Raw genomic sequence first — 20,783 nt, 5'->3', positions numbered from 1 at the left:
CGTCTTCCACCATCTCCCGAAGATCCATAAACCGGATGTTCCCCCGCGGGGCCGTCCGATTGTGGCCGGGATTGGCTCCGTGGGTGAGCGTCTGGGTGAGTGGGTCGATGCACATCTACAGCCCCTTGTCACCAGACTTCCGGGTTACCTGCAGGATACCCGTCATGTTCTCTCAAGCCTTGATAGTTTTTCTTGGGAGGACGGGTTCCTGTGGGTGACTTTGGATGTCACATCACTGTACTCATCCATTCCCCATGACCTAGCTTTGGAAGCTATGGATTTTCATCTCCGTAAATACTCTTCCTTTGATGAATCCCTACAGGTTTTCCTCAGGGGGGCGGTGGGGTACCTCCTCACGCACAATTATTTTATGTTTGATTCGGGGTTTTATCTCCAGAGATGCGGAGCTTCTATGGGGGCCAAATTTTCCCCCTCCCTTGCGAACCTCTATATGGGGTGGTGGGAGGAGCTCCGCATCTTTGGAGATGACAACCCCTATGCCTCCCATATCATTTGGTATGGCAGGTTCATTGACGATCTACTTTTGGTGTGGGGTGGCCCCCCTGCTCTCCTGAGTGATTTCCTAACCTATGTCAACAGTAATGATCTGAATTTAAATTTCACTATGAGCTCGGATCCGATCAAAATTGATTTTTTGGATCTTACTCTCACAGGAAACCCCTCATTACACACAGTTACCACCCGTACCTTTCGGAAACCCACAGCGGGAAATTCCATCCTGCTTGCTAGCTCATGTCACCCCAGACACACCCTAAATGCCATCCCCACGGGGGAATTCACCAGGGCTGCACGTAACTGTTCGGATCCAGTTGATCTTAAACAGGAGTGCAACCTGGTGGAGACCAGACTTAAACAAAGAGGCTACACTGGAAGACAGTTGGCCGTGGGGCTCCAAAAGGGCATAAATAGATCACGTTCAGATCTACTGAGAAGCAGGGTTGTGAGGGGGGCCGGAGATGATCGGGTTACTTTTGTCACCGGCTACAGCCTTGAATTCAATAAAATTACAAGCATTATTAAAAAATATATTCCTGTGCTGTATCCGGATACAAAACTAAAAACCATTTTGGACAAGGGATGCCGTTTTTCTGCTAGAAGGGCCCGCACTTTGGGGTCCATCCTTTCACCCAGTCTTTTTCGGTCCCCCTCCTCTTCTCGTACCCCAACCTGGCTGGCTACAGTGGGTTCCTATCCCTGCGGGTTCACCACATGTAATTATTGTCAGTGTCACAAAAAAAGCAACTCGATTTTTTCTTTTGCCCATAACAAAAGCTTTCCTATCAAGCAGTATGTGAACTGCGATACCAAAAACACGATTTATGTTATCTCCTGCATGACATGTCGTGTACAATATGTGGGATGTACCACTCGCCACCTTAGAGCCCGCGTAGCTGAACATTACTGTGGCACAAATTGGAACACCTTTCGCAAGTCTGCGGTTTCCAAACATTTTGAAACAGTACATGAGAAAGATCTCTCTTCCTTTACTTTTCAGGGGGTGGAACGGGTGGTTTGTCCAATTAGGGGAGGTGATCTGCAGAGAATGCTTTTAAAGCGTGAAGCCTTTTGGATTCATAGGTTGGGTACCCGTACACCACAGGGTTTAAACAAGAGATGGGACTTGAGCTTGGTTTACACATATTGAGGCCCTCTCTTTCCTCTCCTTAATGATACTTATTGTATTTAGATAACAATCTATGTGAATTGCTGTTATCCTCTCTCCTCTCCTATTCATATACAACTTTACAGTTTGTCAGTGATAACACATTTTTACATCTTTTATATCTCATTTTCAATGTTATTATTGTATTTTTACATTGTATCCATTGGGGATGTATGTCTCTTTAAAGAGGCGGTTTGTGTGTCCCCGGGGGTGGAGCTTTCTCTTCCCTGGCCTCACATAAATTCTCCTCATGTTCAGGTTCACTTTTAACTACGACTAAGGGCAGATGGTAGGCCCGATACGCGTTAGTTGATCCTGTGATTTTATTGCCTTGTCTGTGTATTTTCCTAATAAACATTTCAGCCCTTTTTTTACCTCATCCTGTTCTGGCTTGCGGATCCTTTTTTGCACTTCTCTACTACTATGGCCTGGCTTGCCTGATCCTGCACCGACTGGTATGATGGTTAGGGGTAGAGCGTCATGAACCTTCTTACTGTCATAAAATACACTACAGCAAAGTGATTTTATTTCACAGATCTGCAATAAATAGATCTTCTTCAAGCTAGTTTGTAATAGTTGTCATTATGATGGACACATTGTAATATAATTTATTCTAAGGCTGTGCCAGCAGCTTGAGAATCCATATCTAAAAGGATTCTGAGATGCCAGGAATATCCACATGAAGATAGATAAACAAGCAAGAATAATATGTGGGTGCCACCTACTGGAGAAATCATGACAATGAATCCTCCCTATAGAAGCTAATGGATGGTTTACTGGAGTGCAGGAATCATGTGGAGGTGGGAGGATCAAATAAAAGCAGTAGGGTGCTACTTTCTTCTTTATTTTGATGTAACTACTACTGTCTATTTTTCTGTAAAAAAAAAACCCCAAACAAACAAAAAAACTTCCCTGGCTTTATCGCGTACATCAAAAGACAGAGTACTGAAACCGATAATATATGTACTGTATAATCATTATAACTGTATAGTATTGTGTATAACCTTCTTTTATCGTTTCTTCATGCAATAAAATCATGCAATAAAATCTGAAAATATAATTTATAACAATTAAAAAAATATATAAGTACATTCGTAATAACTGTACATAGTTACATAGTTATTTTGGTTGAAAAAAGACATACGTCCATCGAGTTCAACCAGTACAAAGTACAACTCCAGCCTTCTCCCTCACATATCCCTGTTGATCCAGAGGAAGGCGAAAAAACCCTTACAAGGCATGGTCCAATTGGCCCCAAAAGGGAAAAATTCCTTCCCGACTCCAGATGGCAATCAGATAAAATCCCTGGATCAACATCATTAGGCATTACCTAGTAATTGTAGCCATGGATGTCTTTCAACGCAAGGAAAGCATCTAAGCCCCCTTTAAATGCAGGTATAGAGTTTGCTATAACGACTTCCTGTGGCAATGCATTCCATATTTTAATCACTCTTCCTGTAAAGAACCCTTTCCTAAATAAATGGCTAAAACGTTTTTCCTCCATGCGTAGATCATGTCCTCTAGTCCTTTGAGAAGGCCTAGGGACAAAAAGCTCACCCGCCAAGCTATTATATTGCCCTCTGATGTATTTATACATGTTAATTAGATCTCCTCTAAGGCATCTTTTCTCTAGACTAAATAAACCCAGTTTATCTAACCTTTCTTGGTAAGCGAGACCTTCTATCCCACGTATCAATTTTGTTGCTCGTCTCTGCACCTGCTCTAAAACTGCAATATCTTTTTTGTAATGTGGTGCCCAGAACTGAATTCCATATTCCAGACGTGGCCTTACTAGAGAGTTAAACAGGGGCAATATTATGCTAGCATCTCGAGTTTTTATTTCCCTTTTAATGCATCCCAAAATTTTGTTAGCTTTAGCTGCAGCGGCTTGGCATTGAGTACGATTATTTAACTTGTTGTCGATGAGTACTCCTAAGTCCTTCTCCAAGTTTGATGTCCCCAACTGTATCCCATTTATTTTGTATGGTGCTAGACCATTGGTACGACCAAAATGCATGACTTTACATTTGTCAACATTGAATTTCATCTGCCATGTATGTGCCCATATAGCCATCCTATCCAGATCCTGTTGCAATATGACACTATCTTCCTGAGAGTTGATGATTCTGCACAATTGTGTATCATCTGCAAAAATAGCAACATTGCTTACTACTGCATCTACTAGGTCATTCATAAATAAATTGAAGAGCACTGGACCCAGTACAGACCCCTGTGGGACCCCACTGCTAACAGTCTCCCATTTTGAGTACGATCCATTGACCACAACTCTTTGTTTTCTGTCCATTAGCCAGTTCCCTATCCATGCACACAGACTCTGTAGTAAAACATTAGTAAATATTACCAACATTATACTACAACTAAGCCTAACCCTACTCTCACACAGAACCCTTCCTCTACCTATCCCCCTGACCCTTAGACCCCCCTGGTGGTACCTAACCTTAAAGGACTTACGAGCCCAAATAGCGAAAAAAAGATAAGTACCTTAATCAGTTTTAAATGCACGGAGGACGCCGTCCGCGCCCTTCGTGCAGTTCCGCCGGGTCCCCGCAGTCTGATCGCCCCCCGTGCCGCTCCCGACCCCACGGACGGGGTCGGGCTCCCCTTCCTCTCCCAAGATGGCCGCCGGAGCCGGCCGCGGCTGCGCAGTCCGCATACGCGTTAGTGCGGCTGCGCAGCTCTAGGGCCTCCTCCCTCAAACCACGCTACTGTGCGTGGATCGGGGGGGGAGGGCCCTAGAGCTGCGCAGCCGCACTAACGCGTATGCGGACTGCGCAGCCGCGGCCGGCTCCGGCGGCCATCTTGGGAGAGGAAGGGGAGCCCGACCCCGTCCGTGGGGTCGGGAGCGGCACGGGGGGCGATCAGACTGCGGGGACCCGGCGGAACTGCACGGAGGGCGCGGACGGCGTCCTCCGTGCATTTAAAACTGATTAAGGTACTTATCTTTTTTTCGCTATTTGGGCTCGTAAGTCCTTTAAGGCCTGGAACCCACTACAAAACGCTAATCGCAATTGCTAGAGTTTTGTATGAGCGTTTTGTAAGCGATTTCATGAGCGTTTTCTGGCGATTTGGGTAGCGATTTTAAAAATTGTAAACGCTAACCGCTAACACTAAAAATTCTGCATGTCCTGCGTTTGAGATTTTGGTAATCGCAATCGCTCCAGTGGAATTTGGCTCATCCATTAACAATAGCTGAGTGTTTAGGGAAATCGCTAGCGTTTTGAATCGCTCCCTAAACGCTCACAAAATCGCTCTAGTGGGTTCCAGCCTTTAAGGTGGCCATACACTGATAGATTTCCACCAGATTCCACCATCAGATAGATTTCTGTCAGATGCATGTCAAGTTGAATCTGACAGGAATCTATCTGATGTGTGCCATTCACTAGGAACAGATTTCCAATAGATTTCAAAATGAATGAAATCTGTTGAAAATCAATCTGAATGTATTACTGCACCATTAGTTCCAATGCAATTCTATCGGCTGCAACTCGATCGGTTGATTCTATAGAATCGATTTGCGATCGTATTTTCCAGAGAATGGCTTCAATCCATCTAGCATTACCGCATTACACATGTCAGCAAATGTCAGTAAATGTCAATTCATCAAGGTTACAGCATTCGATAACACATTCGGTGATTATCTCCAGCTCTCCCCTGTCGGTAACTGGCTTTGAATGCCTTCATGCGATGTCCCTATGATTGACAGGAGCAGGCAGCCAATAGAAACAGCCCCTGTCTCCTGCAAGTGCCGCTGATAGGTCTTGCAGGCTTCTCCAGTGGAACAATCTTTTAGACCCCCCCAAGCATAGAGCAGAGAGAACAGAATGAAAGATGTATTCCTGGCACCCTTTGGTGGTGTAACCCTTTGAGTTTAAAAATGCAAAGATGCTAGTGGTGAAATCACCAAGCAGGGCATTTGTAATGTCTCCAGGAAGTTAATCTAAGCTTTGGCAATTAAAAAAAAATGTTAAGAAAGACTAATGGACAGATTCAGAGCAGCAGGGGCATGATAACAAACAGTAAATATAACAAATGTGCACATCTAAAGAGATGTCAGGATGCCTCTATTGTAATTGCCTCAGTGCAGCTTGTAACAACACAGAGACACTCCAAGCTGCTCCACTCTGCTCTGCTGTTATCCAACAGCCTTTGATGAATTGAAACCATAGTAGTTCGGTAACTTAACGAACATCTACCGCACATGTGATATTATTGATGAATTCGCACACACAAGTGTAAAATACAGAATGCGGTATTTTAACGAATTGGATTTGGTTATCGAACAGCCTTTGATGAATTGAAGCCAATATCATTTGAGTTTTAAAACTTTACATAGATAGAAACAATAACTATGGTAAGTATGTTTGTAAATGTAGGTATGTTTGTAAACATTATTATTTACCAGGTGCCCATTGTAAATGTCATTATTCACCAGGTGCCCAAATTTCCCAATTTCCCCAAATTTTCTGCTTCTGTCTTCATCATCCCTTACTTACCTGAAAGCTAATTCTTGCTCTCTGTCTACTGAAAATAACCTGTCCACTTTACACACACTAATTTTCCAAGGGTTTCAGATTAAAGCAATGCTGTAGTGGGTTTCTGCACACATGTATGTAAAAAGGGTGCCACGGTAAAAAGGGCGCTGGAGATAGCCACCATTAGAATATTGGTAAAATGACAAATTTTCTACTAGTTAAATCAGATCGTAAATTATTATTAATCTTTACCGATAAGTTACTATGGCCTAACCATATTCTACACGAATCTTCTCGATTCCTAACACTAACCGATCCCTCTTGGAAATACTTAACCCTAAGGACCCCCCTAACACTGCCTAACCCTAAGACCCCTATAAATTACCCTTTTCCCATGTAATTGTCAATTACAGTAGCTTGTGAAAATTTGACAGATCTGATTTTGGACGGATCCATCTTCTTATGGGGGATTCTCATGTATTTATTTACAAAAGCACATACTAAACAACAATTGCTCAGTCCGAATGCCAAAGTAGTGTGCAAACGATAAGGGAAGCTAGCCAGCATCTTTGTACAGATCCTTTTCAGGAAGTGCTTTTGTAAAGGATAACGGTAATACTGGGAATTCCCCCTGAGGAGATGGACTAGTCCAAAATCTGTCAGGTTTGTCAGCTTTTGACTACCTACTTTAAAGAGAATCTGTATTGTTAAAATCGCACAAAAGTAAACATACCAGTGCGTTAGGGGACATCTCCTATTACCCTCTGTCACAATTTCGCCGCTCCTCGCCGCATTAAAAGTGGTTAAAAACAGTTTTAAAAAGTTTGTTTATAAACAAACAAAATGGCCACCAAAACAGGAAGTAGATTGATGTACAGTATGTCCACACATAGAAAATACAACCATACACAAGCAGGCTGTATACAGCATTCCTTTTGAATCTCAAGAGATCATTTGTGTGTTTCTTTCCCCCATGCACTGAAGTTTCAGGCTGCTCTTTTCTTCCTGCAAACAGCTTTGCCCTTATGCAATTCCTCAGTATGTGAAAGCCCAGCCAGCTCAGAGGACGATTTATCCAGCTTGTAAAAGATAAGAGAGAAGAGAGAAGCTGCTCTAATCTAAATAATACACAGGCAGTGTGCATAGAGGGGCCTGGAAGGGGGAGTTCATATCAGAACCACAACACTGAAGAACTTGGCAGCCTTCCAGACACAGGCTGACAAGTCTGACAAGGGAAAGATACATTGATTTATTACAGAGACTGTGATAGCAGAAAGTGCTGTAGTAAGCCAGAACACATTAGAATAGCTTTTGGAACTTGTAGGATGCCAAAAAACAGGATGCAATTTTTGTTACGGAGTCTCTTTAAGTGACAGCGACCTGGGGAAAAAATAACTTGTAGTGTATTTTACTCTGGAAGAAATGTACTTTTTTTATAAGTATGTATTTTAAATCTTACAATTTTTCCCGCTAGTGGTCTTTTAAAGTAGATCTCCACCTGCAAAACTTTGGATGGGGTCCCCTCTCTCCCTCACTTTCTGCACAGGAAAAATGAGAACCAATGTTAATCAGTTGGCTAGCCGCTAGTGCACACTTGAATGTACTTTCCCTGTGCAGATAAAAACTGACAGCAGTGAAGCACTGCATGCATTTTCTCTACTGCTTACATTAGCTTCTGTGGTAAAATATGCATGTTTTCACACATACAGACACACATGGTGGTGTGCAGAAAACTGACAGACAAGTGTGCCCCAGTCTCAGCCTCCTATTACACTCACTCTGTCCACATCTGACGGAGCAGAACTGGCTCTGCAGACTTTTCTGGCAGCATCACTACAGTACACAGCACTTGGGGAGGGATAGAAAGGTTGGGGCTGGGCTCTGTACACGCGAACCTGCTACACACTGAATAGTGACTGTCTACAAATCTTTGTATGATTCCTTATCGATGGCTGAGCAGATGCATCATTAGACCAATTGTGCAGAGAGCAGAAAGCTTTTTCTCTCCACTCCCTTAATTGTCAGTCTCTCCAGAGCCCCCCTACAGCTTCTCCTCCTAAGACCCTGCTGCACATTGAATAGGGACTGTCTACAAATCTCTCAGTCAGTTGTCAGTCTCTCTGCACAGGGAAAAGAAACTTCTCCCCCAGAGGCCCCCCTGCGGCTGCATCCCTTGCACCCTCTATTGCTACGCCACTGCTGCCAACCCTTACACAACCTCAGTTCTTACAATGTACCACTTCTTGTGATAGTTATAATTCTAATATAACAGGTGGTCAGAGGAATAACAAACTTACTGGTTTTACAATAGTACTTCTGTTTATGACTTGAGAAGATGTATCTTGTTTAAATGCATCTCGAAGTTCATCTGGGCAGTCAAATCCCGCCCATTCCTCTACGTTGGAAGGCAAGGAGTCAATGGCTCCTTTCCGTTTAGGCTTTTCCTTGACCAAAACAGGCTGAAAAAATAATAATAAGATTGACTCCATCAAATATAGTTGGCGGAAATAAGTCTGCACATTTTGAGTTGTTTGTGGTAAGTCAGAAAACCGAACTGAACAATATATAGCTGTGTTAATTAAAACTTGACCCAGATGGACATCCTCAAACAAGTTTCATAGTTCCCTACGTACCGTAGTTTTACTCAAAAAGGTTAGGGATTTAGGGGTCGACAGGTCTTAGCTTAGATTTTCTTGCTTCTGTACCTTTTTCCCCTTCGTACATTTCTCAGTTTCGTGTTCTGTTATTAAAGGACCACAATCGCGAAAAATTATAACATTTAAAATACCAACACATAAATAAAAAGTAAATTTCTCCCAGAGTAAAATGAGCAATAAATTACTTTGCTCTTATGTTGCTGTCACTTAAAATAGGTAGTATAAATCTGACAGAACTGACAGGTTTTGGACCAACCCATCTCCTTATTGGGGATTCTCAGCATTTTCTTTATTTTCAAAAGCACTTAGTGAACATCAGTTGCTCAGTCCAAATGCCAGAATAGCACGCAAACGGGTAGGAGAGGTGGTTTGCATCTTTGCATAGATCCTTTCCAACAGTGCTTTTGTAAAGAATAAATTAAATACTGAGAATTCCCCATGCAGAGATGGACTAGTCAAAAACCTGTCAGTTCCGTCACATTTCCACTAACTACTGTAAGTGACAGCAGCACAGGAGAAAATTAATTTATGGTTCATTTTACTCTGAAAAAAATGTATTTCATATTTGTATGTATTTACATATATTTTACATTTTTCGCAATGGTGGTCGTTTAAGCTCTATTTTTCTTAGCTTCTTACTTTGTTATACTGTTTTTCTTGCTGAATTTTTTTTTTGTGTCCCTATGAAATGTTATGACCTTTGTAGACAGTGGTCCTTTACCTTCCCCTTTCCAGCCTACTATTTGTCACAATCTCAATCTTATTGCTTGGGCTACATCTTACAGGTTATTGTTTTCCCTTGTTCTGTTGGCCTTCTTATTCTATGGATTTATGAGCATTAACATTATAAGTGATATGTTGATTCTTATGAGAACTGGGAAATAAAGAATATAAAAAAAGAAAAGATCAAGATAAAGTCTTGCTATTTACACAAGACAGCCGATGGCACCTTTGGAATTTTAGCCTGTACCAGAACGGTGTATATAGTCGATAAAAAGCCCTGCGGACCCTGAGATAGAAATAAAAGTCGCATTAGTCATAGGATGCTCTTGGTTTGGGAATGGAGGCAGTAATGCACGTCTTAGCTATAGCTATATATAAAAGGACCATCTAAGGCTTTGAGTGTCATACTAATGTAGCGATTACAGGAGCAACGCCTTGTGACACGCAATGATTACGATGGTCACAAGGGTTCGGTTGTTTAAAGGGAACCAGAGACAAAGCACCCTCATGTATGTTACCATATATATCAGTGGAAACATTAGAGAAAACGCCTACCCTGCTCTCTGTTTCATTCTTACCTGCTCAGCTTTCTTATCAGCCCTGATAAAATCCCCGACTGAGCATTCAGTCTGGCTTTGCTCAGGAATCATTATAGCTGAGACTGTCTTCTCTGGTGTCTTTTCAAGTCCAAGTCTGCCCCCTGCTGGCTCTGCTCAGGAATCATTATAGCTGAGTCATTATAGCAAAGCCAGACTGAATGCTCAGTGGGGGGTTTTATCAGGTCTGATAAGAAACAAGCTGTGCAGTGCAGAATGAAACAGAAAGCAGGGTAGGTGTTTTCTCTAATGTTCCCACTGATCTATATGGCAAAATACATGAGGGTACTGTGTCTCTGGTTCACTTTAAGATCCCTGACAACTCCCGCGCAAAGTACCGTGATCGTTTAACCTCTTGTTTGCGCCCATTGTGTGCCGTTGTGTCTTCCCGCAGGTAAGAAGATTGATCGGGGAACGCTTTTTATCGGGTGGCGTCACTGTGAGGTTCCCCGATCCACCTTCAGGTAAGTATTCAGCTTTACATCTTGGAATAACAATTCCATTCCTCTTTTAGAACCATCATTAATCATGTACATCTGTTAACTTATACCTCACTGGGTTCTTTCTTCCCTTTGTCTTTGCGAGACGAGGCAGATGGTGGGTTCTGAGCAGGTACCGGGTATTTTTGTATTGATTTCACGAAGGAAGCTGCCGCAGGCAATGACACCTATGATGGGAAGAGAAGTCAGACACCTTCACAAATAATGGATAAGGTCAGTCTGCATTACTGTTATCAGGGCCAATATGAAGTCAGATTTCAAGGTCTTTCTTTTTTCTCTTGATAAAAAACATTTTCTCTTTCAATAATCAGATTTACAGACAGTATTGTTGAAATTCTTATTCTCCTCAATTATATCCATGATTAATCTCCAGCCACGGTTTCTGTAAATGTTACTCTCTGCATCATATATGTTACTTTGGATGCAGCCAAACCCCAGGTAAAGTCCATTTTTATGAAAAACAACCAACCAAACAAAAACCCCGTGGGCCTCTTTATTTCTATACTTCCTGGAACCCAGTAGCTTTAGCACAGTTTTGCATGGCGCCCGCCTATTCATTATACTATACAGAGTGGGGGGAGGCACCCCAGTGTGAGTGTAAACTACCAATTTGGGAGTTAAAGCGGACCCAAACCAAACATTTTTTTAATTCAAAATATTTAGTTGCACCACTCTGACACATACAAAGATAAATAAACACTCCATCAAGCCTTTGAGCATTTCAGTGCATGCTTTTCACCCTTCTCTGTTCATAACTAGGGTTATACAGGTGGTAGCCATTAGCAATTCCTCCTTTGCCAGACACCACCTACTCCACCAGTTTTCCGGATTCTGTGCCGGCAATATGAAAGGAAGGGAGGGGTTCCTTCAATAAATGTAAAATATTTTATACAGTATTTATCATCATGCGGCTGAAAAAAGGCTGCTATTTATTATTATAATTTAGAAAATAGATTTTAATTTCTGAAATCTTGTACTTTTAATTTGGGTCCACTTTAATAAGGAACAGTCTTACCTCGATATGGAGGTTAAACAATAACTTATTGGACACCAAAAACAAATAAAACATTTCTCAGGTTTGACCAGCTTCTTCAGGTTAATAACACAGTGTTTTTAATCTTTGTAACACAGGTAAGGAGCGCCTGTGTAAGGGTAATCCACAAAAAGGCTGCAATCTGCTTTTTAAAGCGGATCGTAGCTAATGGAAAAGGCCCTAATCTATTGTTTGCTTATGTCCCAGGTTTACCAAGGCCTACATTACATTCTACTCATCGTGTGTAAGAATTTACGCACGTTATTCTGCTTACCGCAGTTTAGTAAATATATCCCTAAATCACTATAGGAAAACAGGTTTTCTGTACGCTTACAATTTTAGAACTTTCACACTAAGTCTGACCATCGCCTTTGATTACTAAGTTATAATAATTCTTAAAAAAATAACTTAAGTGAGAGGATTATGGAGGTCACCATATTTACTTCCTTTTAAACAATACCAGTTGTCTGGCATCCTGCTGATCTTTCATGCATCAGAAGTGTCTGAATCACACACCTGAAACAAGCATGTGGCAAATCCAGTTAAACTTAAATCAAACATCTGATCTGCATGCTTGTTCAGGGTCCATGACTAAAGGTAATAGAGGCAGAAGATCAGCCAGGCAATGTGCATTGTCTAAAAATAAATAAATATGGCAGCCTCCATATTCCTCTTACTACAGTTGAATTTCAATAATCATACTTCATTATACAATAAAAAGAGACTGATCACTATAAACAGAAGTTCTGCAGACTAAAATACGTAATTGATTAGCATACCTGCCAGATTCGTGTTATGTATGCATACGCCATCAGGCAGTTCTGCTCATGCGCAGGTGAACCTGGACCGCTAAGGTTGGCCATTAAGGTATGAGCTCGCGCTAAAGCCTCCAGCTGTCTAATGTTCTTCAGGTCTTCCAGGGAGGTACCAGGGCTTACAGGATGTTCTTCTTGGGAGTTTGGATCTTCTTCATTTGCTGCCTCCTTATTCTGTGAGGATTTTTTTCTTGGCTTTCCCTTTACTTTTGGACTCTTGCCTCCTTACAAAGATAACCAAAGAAACTGAAGATGAAAGAAGCGCATGACTGAAATGTCTGACTATATAGAGCAAGTTCTATTTCTCTCCGAACAGCGGAATAACTTCTCCCTTGCCAATCAATAATGGCTGGGTGGAATATGTAAGCGTGGAATTGGCTGGTTACCAGGAGAGAAGAACCAAATACTTCATAAACTAAAACCTAAACATTTTTTGATGTTTGGACGGTGGTTAAAGTGGCCAAAAAAATAAAATTAAAAAGTTCCAAAGGGCACAAATTCCAAAAAATACATTTTCAATATGATTTAGTATACAAAAATAAGCAGCTGTTAACTAGAAATAACCAATGTATTCTACATAAATTGTCTTTGAGGAAAGTTAATGGAAAAGCATGTGATCAATTTGATCATATCACGGATTTTTAAGTCCTTTAATGGACGGTCTACACAGAAAGCAGAAGTGAGATCCGAGTAGCCACTCAAACACTTACAGTTTAGTCCCCTGATGAAACAGATCACATGCTTTTCCATAAATTTAACTATCTTGACCATCTCTAGTAATTAAATGTACAAAAAAGGAAACCATTTTATGACAAAATAACAGATATTAAATGACATCTAAAAAACAAATGTGAACAGATTAATATACCTATACCTGTGGCTTTTTCTAGCCCCCCCCCCCCCCCCCCCTGTAGTCTTTCTGGTCCCCTGCCGGTCTCTATGATCCATTCAGCAGCTGTGCTTCTCCAAAAGCCGCATGCATGGCCCCAGGCTGTGTGTTTCCTTGATCGCGCACCCATGGCCAGTAGCTTTCTGTGCTTATGCAGTTCATAAAATATACAACTGTGCATGCTTTGGATGCTCCCAGCCACGGGAAGCACAACTGAGGAGGCACATGGCCAGGGGTGCGCATGCACAGTAGCTGGCAACAGGCTGAGGCACTCCGTTTTTGTAGGAGCCCAGCAGCCACAAGCAAAAAAATTACCAGCATTTGCCGAATTCTTAAAAAGCAGCTTATTTATTCACAAAAAATGTGAACAAAAATAGCCATGACATCCGGACTTCCGGAATGTAACTATAGCTCAGTACTGGTGATAGCTCTTAGCTGCATACAGATGCATGAAAATCTCCTCAGGTATAGGTTACGCCTTCATTGCAGCCCAATTCTGCTCACAACGGACTGTCGCCATTTCGAACGGATCAACCGTTCTTTGTCAAGTGATAGCATGCTATCACTTGACAAAGAACGGTTGGTCCGGTTGTGAACGGTTGTGAATAAATAACCTGCTTTTTAAGAATTCGGCAAGTGCTGGTAATTTTTTTGCTTGTGGTCTATATCAAGTCTGTGCTAGCCACACGGACTAGGCAGGGCACAGCCATTGAAGCAAGATAGGTGTGCTGTCCAAGAAGTTTAAATAGGAGCCCAGCAGTTACACAGATGAAACCAGAAGGATGTCAAGGGACCAGAAAGATTACTGGGGGCTAGGAGAAACTCTAGATAAGTTTAACTGTGTATTTTTTTTTTTCAATTAAACTACCCTTTACATTTGTATGCTGGGTAATAATTTTAGCAAAGCCATGCCAGCTTTCTGTCCAAGACTCCAAATTCAAGTAGACTCTGTTGTCCTATGGATGGCATGATACACAATACTTTACCTTTTTCCCTTACTAACACAAGACCATTTACATATGTCTGAAATATCCTCTATATTTATGAAGGACTGATTCTCACCTTCTTCATGGTGACTGGTGAACTTCATATGAAGCAGGATATCCACTGCCCAGTCCAGCAGGCTCATAGCATCTCCAAGTGGAAACTGTTTGCAGTATAACCACTCCGCCAGCTCCAACAGGTACTCCACTTTCTGCCATTCATTTTCTGGTTTCTTTATGGATACATCAGAGAATATTGATGGTTGACTAGTGCTTAATATTATTAGAGTATTACATTAATTATGATGATGACTCTTTTGCTGCAGCACTTAATAGACTACATGGAACTATTTCTTTCACAAACTGGCCCTCAGCGATTTTAGTTGCCTGAGGTCTCTATCACAGTTTTAGTGGATGCCAGTTAAACTAACAGAATATTTTGGAGCTATGGGAGGAAACTGAAGTGCATGCAAACAGATGGAACATTGGCTAGTGAGGTGATCGCTGTCCTGCAGGATTGCCCATTGGGTAGATTGGGTAGCATGGTGAGGTGATGTAGTGGGTAGCCCTCTCGCCTTACAGTGCTGGATTCTTGATTTGAATCCCAGCCAGGTCGCTATATGCATGGAGTTTGTATGTTCTCCCAGTGTTTGTGTAAGTTTACTCTGGTTTCCTTCCACATCCCAAAAACATACAGATAAGTTCATTGGCTTTCCCCTAAATTGGCCCTAGACTACAATGGACAAATGACTATGGTAGGGATTAGATAGTGAGCTCCTCTGAGCGATAGTTAGTGACAAGACTATATATACTCTGTAAAAGTGCCGTGGAAGATGACAGCACTATATAATAATAATAAATTATAAATTGTGATCTACTGGTAGATCCCAAAGGACTTCTGAGTAGACCACAACGGCCATCTGGATGAAGTATGCATTGTACTTTGTCTCTTTGACTTGGATGAGCTTTGTGCAATAGCCTGTCCTGAAGTTTTGCATAGCAGTGTAGAGGATTATGATGTTGCAAGGTGGGGGAACCATACATTGGGCTTGATTCACTAAAGAGTGCTAACTGTTAGCACGGCCGTTTTCGCACGAATTTTCGCATTGCGCGCAATCGCAAATTTCCGCACAAAACGATAACGTTTTTGTGCGCAAAAGCGATTTTTTTGCGCAAAATCAATATCGTTTTCGCATGGAAATTTGCGCTCGAGTGCGAAAACATTATTGTTTGCGCGCAAAAACGTTATCATTTTGCGTGAAAATTCGCGATTACGCGCAATGCGAAACTTCGCGCGAAAACGGCCGTGCTAACAGTTAGCACTCTTTTGTGAATCAAGCCCTTTATGTGCTACTGCTGATTACAATTTTGCCTGACACTAGCATGATACTGTAAAGGCTCGTACACACGTCTGACTGCAGCCAACGACGGGTCCGTCGGCACCTCCCGCTGGGCGTGTTTTCAGCAGACAGTACAGCGTGTGTAAAGTCTGTCGGTGGACTGATAAGGCTGTTTCTGAGCGATCCGCCCGGCTTGTGGTAATCACTGATGGCCTGCTGCTGTGCATTGCTGCAGTTGTGACTTGTGGTAATCACTGATGGACAATTACTTCTGACAGGTCCAATCTGATTCCTGAAATTTTGTATAGAAAATTGATTAGAAAACTGAACTGAAATCAGATCGGACCTGTTGGAAAAAAATAATTTGACCCATCTATCTGACGGGTAATTGCATGGTGTGTAGCAGGCATTACATTACAAACACTCTCTCATTGGTCAATAAGACAACTGTGTAAGAATGTCCACAAACCTTCAATGCATCAATTGCATTCAGATAGCAGGCCAGCTGTTCCCTAGTGCTGCTGCAGATCTGGGCGACGAGGTGCCAAATGTAGGACACATAATCCTCACTTTCATCCTTGAACTTTTGGATGTCCATGAAAAAGTTTTGACCAAGACGTGCCTTCACCAGAACACGATGCTTGAAAAGAACACTGAGAAAAAAAGAGTTGTAATGCTGGATAAATTAAACCATTAACATGAACTGATTATATTCAGAAGTGATAACAAAGGCTTAAAGAAAATGTCCAGAAAATGTTGAAATTATAATTTGCTGACCAAAGACTTGTCATCTATTCCAGAAAGCCACAGATTAAGCAGTTTCTATATGGATTTAGCAGACTATTATTTTAAATTAGGTATACCTAAAGAAAAGGTTCTGGGAGTAGATGTGATTTGGCAATTGCATTTTGCTTTTTTCAGGCAAGTTGCGGTGCTCCCTTTCCACTGCCTGCGTTGCAATGCTATACAATTCTTTCTGCTTTTCTTAACAGATCAGATGCAGGCTGACATTAACTACATACTACATTAAAGTGAACCCAATGTGAGAGTGACATGGAAGCTGCCATATTTATTTACTTTTAAACAATACTAGTTGTCTGGCAGCCCTGCTGATCTATTTGGCTGCAGTCGTGTCTGGATCACACCAGAAACAAGCATGCAGCTAATCTTGTCACATTATTGTCAGAAACACCTGATCTGCTGCATGCTTTTTCAGGGTCTATGGCTAATAGTATTAGAGGTAGAGGATCAGCAGGGCAGCCAGGCAACTGGTATTGCTTTAAAAGGAAATAAATATGGCAGCCTTCATATCACTCTCACCTCAGGTTCAATTTAAAAAGCTATTTCTGTCTTTGCATCATCTAGTGGCACCATTGATTGCCAAAAGAGAAGTTCAACATACAGCAAGGTTAGACCTGGAAGATCTTTACTTCCAGTTAACCAGCAATGAAACGTAGTGCACTTACCCGGGAGTTAGAGGAGTCATAGTGCTGCCCAATCCCAGGAAGTACAGTAGAGCGACTGAGGCGCTAGGACTGCACATAGAGGAAGTTCCCTACAATATTTACACTCCAAACTGAACAAGCCAGTCAGCCGCATAGCCTCTGAAGACGTCAATCAGATGAAACGGTCGTTAAGCAGCTGCCACTCCCACATGGTCCCCCAACCGCACCACAGGGGAGGGTATGTGAACGATTTTACCACACGTTTTTGATACTGAGCCTGACTTAAAGCTTTTTTTAGTGGAAGAGCAGTGCCAGATGTAACCTACCAATGTACCTTCTATGTACAAACTTTAAAGATCACACTACATATGTAGCCACAGTGCCTGTTCTTTTACCTAGTGAAACTGAGAAATGTGGTTCATATTGAATCATAACACACTGCCTAGAGCATTTTTGGAGCTTGCACTGTGCTATCTAGCAAAAATGGGATAGCTGTTCCAGTTGGTGAAGTCAGGGCATTGCTAATAAAGCCTACAGAAACCACTGTAAGGATTATTACAGGGACTTCCCAGAAACACATGGTACCTGCAGGTCGGTAGTATGCTTAGCTTTCCTAAACCTGATGGGACAAATGCATCTGAAGAAACACACATGGAAGTACTTACAGTCTGTGTCTAGTACGTGGCAAAATGTTGATGGCTTCATCTAGCACTTTGAGGCCTGAATCCCAGTCATTTTTATCAGCATATAAGGTAAACAGCAGCTCATATAGTCCAGTTTTCAAGATCAGCTCCTTAATAGCACCTTCTGATTGGCTGGACGTGTCTGCAATGCAATCACATTACACAGTTGACAGCATGGTTTGCAGCTTGGTGAACACTGCACAGAAATACTACGCTAGATAACTACTACATCTGTGCAAGTAAACCAGACAATACAGACACCAATTACAATGACTACTTTATATACTGCAACATACATTGTGTATGCCACACCAGTCTTATAAGGTGTTAGGGTTACATCTAATCAATGAGGTGGGGCGGATGGTTAGGTAATGCCGGTGGGTGGGGGGGGGGGGTTAAAAGCTAAGCTAAGGCATCTGCAGAGGGAGGGTTCTGTGCTAGGCATGGCAAGAGGGAGGGTTCTGTTGTGCTAGGCATGGCAAGAGGGAGGGTTCTGAGTTAGGCATGGCAAGAGGTAGGGTTCTGTGCTAGGCATGGCAAGAGGAAGGGTTCTGTGTTAGACTATACATAAATTGAAAGGGGCACTGCACAGGCTGGAACTTGCGTTCACATTTATTTACAATGTTAATTACACTACAGGTTTTGGGCTCCGCCCTTCAGCAGAGCCCAAAACATGTAGTTTAATTGACATTGCAAATAAATGTGAACACTATTTCCAGGCTGTGGAGTGCCTCCTTCAATGTATGTATAATATACCACGTTGTGTGGCAGGAGTGGTGAACCTGCTAGGAGGGGTGCACCGGCAACTCACGCTCTCCAAGGGATTGGATTGAGCCTTAATAGGCGGTATTAACTCCACTGTCCATAGACAGGGTTCTGTGTTAGGCATGGCTAGAGGGAGGGTTCAGTGTGAGATTAGGTTAGATTTTGTCATCGTAAAATATTGGGAAAGATTACCCATATTCTACTATCATAGTTCAGTAGTAGAATATTGATAATTGTAATGATTTTCTGCTAGCGGCAATCCCCTGCACCCTTTTTTGAGGCTCCTTTTTTTATGTAAGCCAGATCAAGATCTATTGATGCAAGGAGCTAAAACAGTCACCATGCCTGGTTTCTGATGGGGAGTAATGAACTGTTTTATGGATCAGACCGCTATCGAATAGAGGATGACCATATTTAGAACATGTGTTACAATTATGAAGATTGAACCAACTGATCCTGGAACCAATGACTGGCATGGGCTCTTCCAATGGTCTTCACCCGAGTGCCCAGCAAGGGTTTTAGGCTGCTATCTCTAGTGAGTAGCAGACAATTTCTGCTGCTAGTGGCCAGCAGCTAACGACTTCTGTGTTTACCCCACTGGAGATGCACAGAACTGGTGGGTGCACAGTTGGGAGGTGGGTCTGTAGTTCATAGATTTGGCAGATTACTCAGAGTCACTAAACAAGCAGTGGTTATGGCTAGTAACAATCAAGGCAAAGTCAATGAACATGCATAAGTCAGGGCAGTCAGAAGACAAAGCTAGGTTGTCAAACAAGGATAACAGCTGTGTCCACAGTTGGGAGACTTAGTAGATAACTCAGAGCCATTGAACAAGCAGGGGTTAGGGCTGGGGGCATTAAAAAAAAACTTAAACAGAATGACGTCAGTAAATGTAGCAGACAAGGGTTAGTGCAGATGGCAGACAAAGTGAAGTTGACATTCAGGCCAAGATCAGTAACAAGAGCAAACGAGGTGAAGGCAATCCAGGTCATAGCAGGAAATCAGATGCTAGTTTAGCAGAGCTTTGAGAACTACCAGATCCGGTCAGAACGGCCAGTACCTGCCAGAAGTCAATGGAGAATTAAATAGGTATCCTGACAAAAATGGATGCTCAGACGTGAATTAGTGCCACTTCCTGGAGAAGTAAGTCATAATAGTATTTTACATACCCTTAACTCCAAAACCAAATTAGGACTTCAGAACAAGAGAAATAAAAGTACAGTATCTCCTGGGTCATATTAGTTATTTTAATGCATCTCTTAATGGTGTTCCTTCTTAGCTTACAATAGGCTCTAAAATATGGCTGAAAACAGAAGTCTTAATGAAATCGGTGCCAGGGAGTGTCTTTAAAGGACACCTGAAGTGAGAGCAACATGGAGGATGTCATCTTTATTTCCTATTAAATAATACCAGCTGTCTAGCGTCCTGCTGGTCTCTGCTGCACTAGTATCTGAATCATAGACCGGAAACAGGTATACATCGAATCCAGTCACAATTCAGTCAGAAACATCTAATCTGCAGGCTTGGTCAGGGTCTATGGCTAAAGGTAATACGGTCCATACAAAGAAACGATTACTGCAGTGACTTTTACCACGACCGGGGACTTTTTCATGACGAATGATTGAATTATAGTTTTTTTACGATCTTGTGTAACATTGTTTAACTAAAATTAGTTACACAATGTTTAGCGACGTGCGGAGATTGCTACGGTCATGCCGATATCCACTGCGGACGATAGCTCCGATCCCCATAGACTCCCTCGCTAATTACCGCAATAGTTTAAAGTCTCGTTTACATCTGTTTATTCACGTGACTGCAGAAGATGGATTGGGAAATGCTCCTTTGTCACATCGCCAAAGATGGATCGACGATCCATGTCAGCCTCCATATTCCTCACTAATTCAGGTGTGCTATCAATTAGCTTTTACTGTATCTCCTCCTACCGTATAATCAATGATAAACAGCCTCTCTCGAACAAACACCAGGTATTCTTTTGTGTTTAAAAAGAGTTTAAAATTTCGACCCGCTAAAAATCTGCAATTATACACTGTGTGTGTGTGTGTGTATGCACATACATACATACATATATATATATACACATATATACATATATATACATACATATGTATGTATGTATGTATGTATGTATGTATGTATGTATGTATATATATATATAT

The 20,783-nt window shown here is 41.9% G+C and overlaps 1 protein-coding gene across 5 annotated transcripts in view; it reads right to left on the bottom strand.

The window, feature by feature from the left end:
• The window catches only part of CFAP46 (cilia and flagella associated protein 46), a 287,892-nt gene that overhangs the window by 114,905 nt on the left and 152,204 nt on the right, over positions 1 to 20,783 (bottom strand). For 4 of the 5 annotated variants that reach the window (XM_068256846.1, XM_068256848.1, XM_068256849.1 and 1 more), the window contains exons 27-32: positions 17,824 to 17,983; positions 16,183 to 16,366; positions 14,453 to 14,606; positions 12,466 to 12,725; positions 10,704 to 10,820; positions 8,475 to 8,636 (exon numbers count right to left, since the gene is read on the bottom strand). In XM_068256846.1, coding sequence (XP_068112947.1) covers positions 8,475 to 8,636; positions 10,704 to 10,820; positions 12,466 to 12,725; positions 14,453 to 14,606; positions 16,183 to 16,366; positions 17,824 to 17,983 — 1,037 coding nt within the window. The remainder of the gene's footprint in view (positions 1 to 8,474; positions 8,637 to 10,703; positions 10,821 to 12,465; positions 12,726 to 14,452; positions 14,607 to 16,182; positions 16,367 to 17,823; positions 17,984 to 20,783) is intronic. The other variant, XM_068256850.1, reaches the window with a different exon arrangement.

This window comes from Hyperolius riggenbachi, chromosome 10 (genome assembly GCF_040937935.1).
Source record: "Hyperolius riggenbachi isolate aHypRig1 chromosome 10, aHypRig1.pri, whole genome shotgun sequence".
Taxonomy (NCBI): domain Eukaryota; kingdom Metazoa; phylum Chordata; class Amphibia; order Anura; family Hyperoliidae; genus Hyperolius; species Hyperolius riggenbachi.
This window is presented reverse-complemented; position numbering and strand designations above follow the sequence as displayed.